The sequence below is a fragment of the Triticum aestivum genome, chromosome 3A, assembly GCF_018294505.1.
Source record: "Triticum aestivum cultivar Chinese Spring chromosome 3A, IWGSC CS RefSeq v2.1, whole genome shotgun sequence".
Lineage (NCBI taxonomy): Eukaryota > Viridiplantae > Streptophyta > Magnoliopsida > Poales > Poaceae > Triticum > Triticum aestivum.
In genome coordinates this window covers 704,364,145-704,365,880 of record NC_057800.1, presented here as the reverse complement: position 1 = coordinate 704,365,880, position 1,736 = coordinate 704,364,145, and the positions used below count along the sequence as shown (strand labels likewise).

At 53.7% G+C, this 1,736-nt stretch overlaps 1 protein-coding gene across 1 annotated transcript; it reads right to left on the bottom strand.

The window, feature by feature from the left end:
- Window positions 1–666: 666 nt before the first annotated feature.
- Window positions 667–1,485, bottom strand: LOC123057211 (mucin-7-like). The gene is made up of 2 exons (XM_044480304.1): window positions 766–1,485; window positions 667–690 (listed from the first exon to the last, which is right to left on the bottom strand). Exons 1-2 carry the CDS (start codon window positions 1,483–1,485, stop codon window positions 667–669), a joined length of 744 nt encoding a protein of 247 aa, XP_044336239.1.
- Between the last annotated feature and the right edge of the window lie 251 nt (window positions 1,486–1,736).

Here is a 1,736-nt window from a genome sequence, read left to right as displayed (position 1 = left end):
AGATTAGAGGTTAAAATAATTCAGAAATTTGAAAATAAAAAAATTCAAAAAATTCAAAAAATTTCTTTTAATACCGGTTGGTGTTACCAACCGGGACTAAAGGTGGACCTCCAGACAGCGGCCATGTGGAGGGCCTTTAATCCCGGTTCGTATGAGAACCAGGACTAAAGGGGGAGGCTTTAGTACCGACCCTTTAGTCCCGGTTCCAGAACCGGGACTAAAGGCCCTTACGAACCGGAACTAAAGGCCCTTTATCTACTAGTGATACACCAGGGCCAGCCCTAATACTCTCCACATAACCCGAATCACAAACCAAAAAAAAATGGCTATATAATGTAGCTCCAAAGAGACAATTTACCAACTCAACGATGAAATTTACAAGAGATTACCAAAAACTTAAAAAAAATTGTAGTGCATATGCATAACAGAGTTAGCCAAATGGGACGGCCCGGCACGGCCCATGCTAATCGTGCCATGCACGGAACATCCCACGGGGGCACGGTTGTTAATGAGTGGGCCCTGCCCTGCTGGCCCGCATGTTATGCCTCTATGACCAGACACATCATAGTTAGTAAATGGGCCGACATGTTGGCCCGTTTAGCACGTTGAACTGCATATTTCAACTTTTTTTTCAAAGTAATGTATGTTTTATTCATATCATAAAGATCAATGTATAAGTCGCATAAAAGCCTGATATAACAAAATTGAATAAATAGGAAAACGTCTTTGAGCTTGATACCAACGCCTCTCACTATATTTTTTAACCTGTTGGGCTGGCATAGTGCAGGCAAAGCCAGCCCAACCGGCCGACCGAGCTAGTGGCATCCTTTCTCGTGCAGGCCTGCACGCCTGATGCCTGACGGATTGCTGTTGTACTGCTGTCCCTCGGCCGGTCCTATCTTCTGCTCCCACAGCCGGGAGCACCGCCCAGGCCACGTCGGGCGGCATTGGCGTGGAGGACTGCATCCTAGCGACGGCAGCACGTGCAGCAGGGCCTAAGGGGACGAACGCGGAGTCGGGCTCGACGGCGTTGGGGTTGGGCGGGCTCGGGCTGGACGGGATGGTGGCCGCCGTGTCCGACGGTGCCAGCGCGTCGTTGCCGGGGCCCGGGGATGGGAGCAGCAGCATTATGTCGGGCAGAGCGATAGCGCCGGCGGGAGCGCACGCGTGGCGATTGCCGTGGCGCGGCTGCAGCAGCGGGTACGGCGACGGCTCCGGTGAGGCGGAGATGGTCGACGAACGGGGCGCGTCCGCATGTGCGTCCGGCGTGCACGCACAGGCAGCGCAGAACACGAGAACGGCGAGGAGGGGGTAGCGTGGGGTGGCGCCGGGTCTTGCTATTGCGGCTGTGAGCTGAGTGTGCGTGCGCGAGGTGGCACGGAGAGCGAGACGATTGCTGTCGACGAGGTGTGTGTGGGATGAGTGAGACGGGATTTGGTTAGGTCGATTTTGGTGGTTGGTCGCGGCGGGGAAGCAGGCGGGCATAGCCAACATGTTATTCGTTGCCACGCCACTAGCGGACGGCTAAAGCTCCGATGAAACTCACTTTTTTCTAATCCTGCCAGTGAGAACCGAGGTACAGCTCGATGATTCTGTCTAAATGTCGTCGCCTTCACAAGTCATTCTCAAAATGGAACGACCACGGGTGTCTCACGAACACCGACCCTGACCGAACACGTTCGTGGTTGCACGGGAGCTGCACCGACTCTCAAGGTTTTGGATTTCGAATGGAATAT

Excerpts from the sequence above, each read along its gene's own strand:
- LOC123057211 (XM_044480304.1), bottom strand. The coding sequence starts at position 1,485 with ATGCCCGCCTGCTTCCCCGCCGCGACCAACCACCAAAATCGACCTAAC. Across the intron at positions 691-765 it reads GCACTATGCCAGCCCAACAG|GCTTTTATGCGACTTATACA; the intron begins GTTAAAAAATAT and ends TTGTTATATCAG.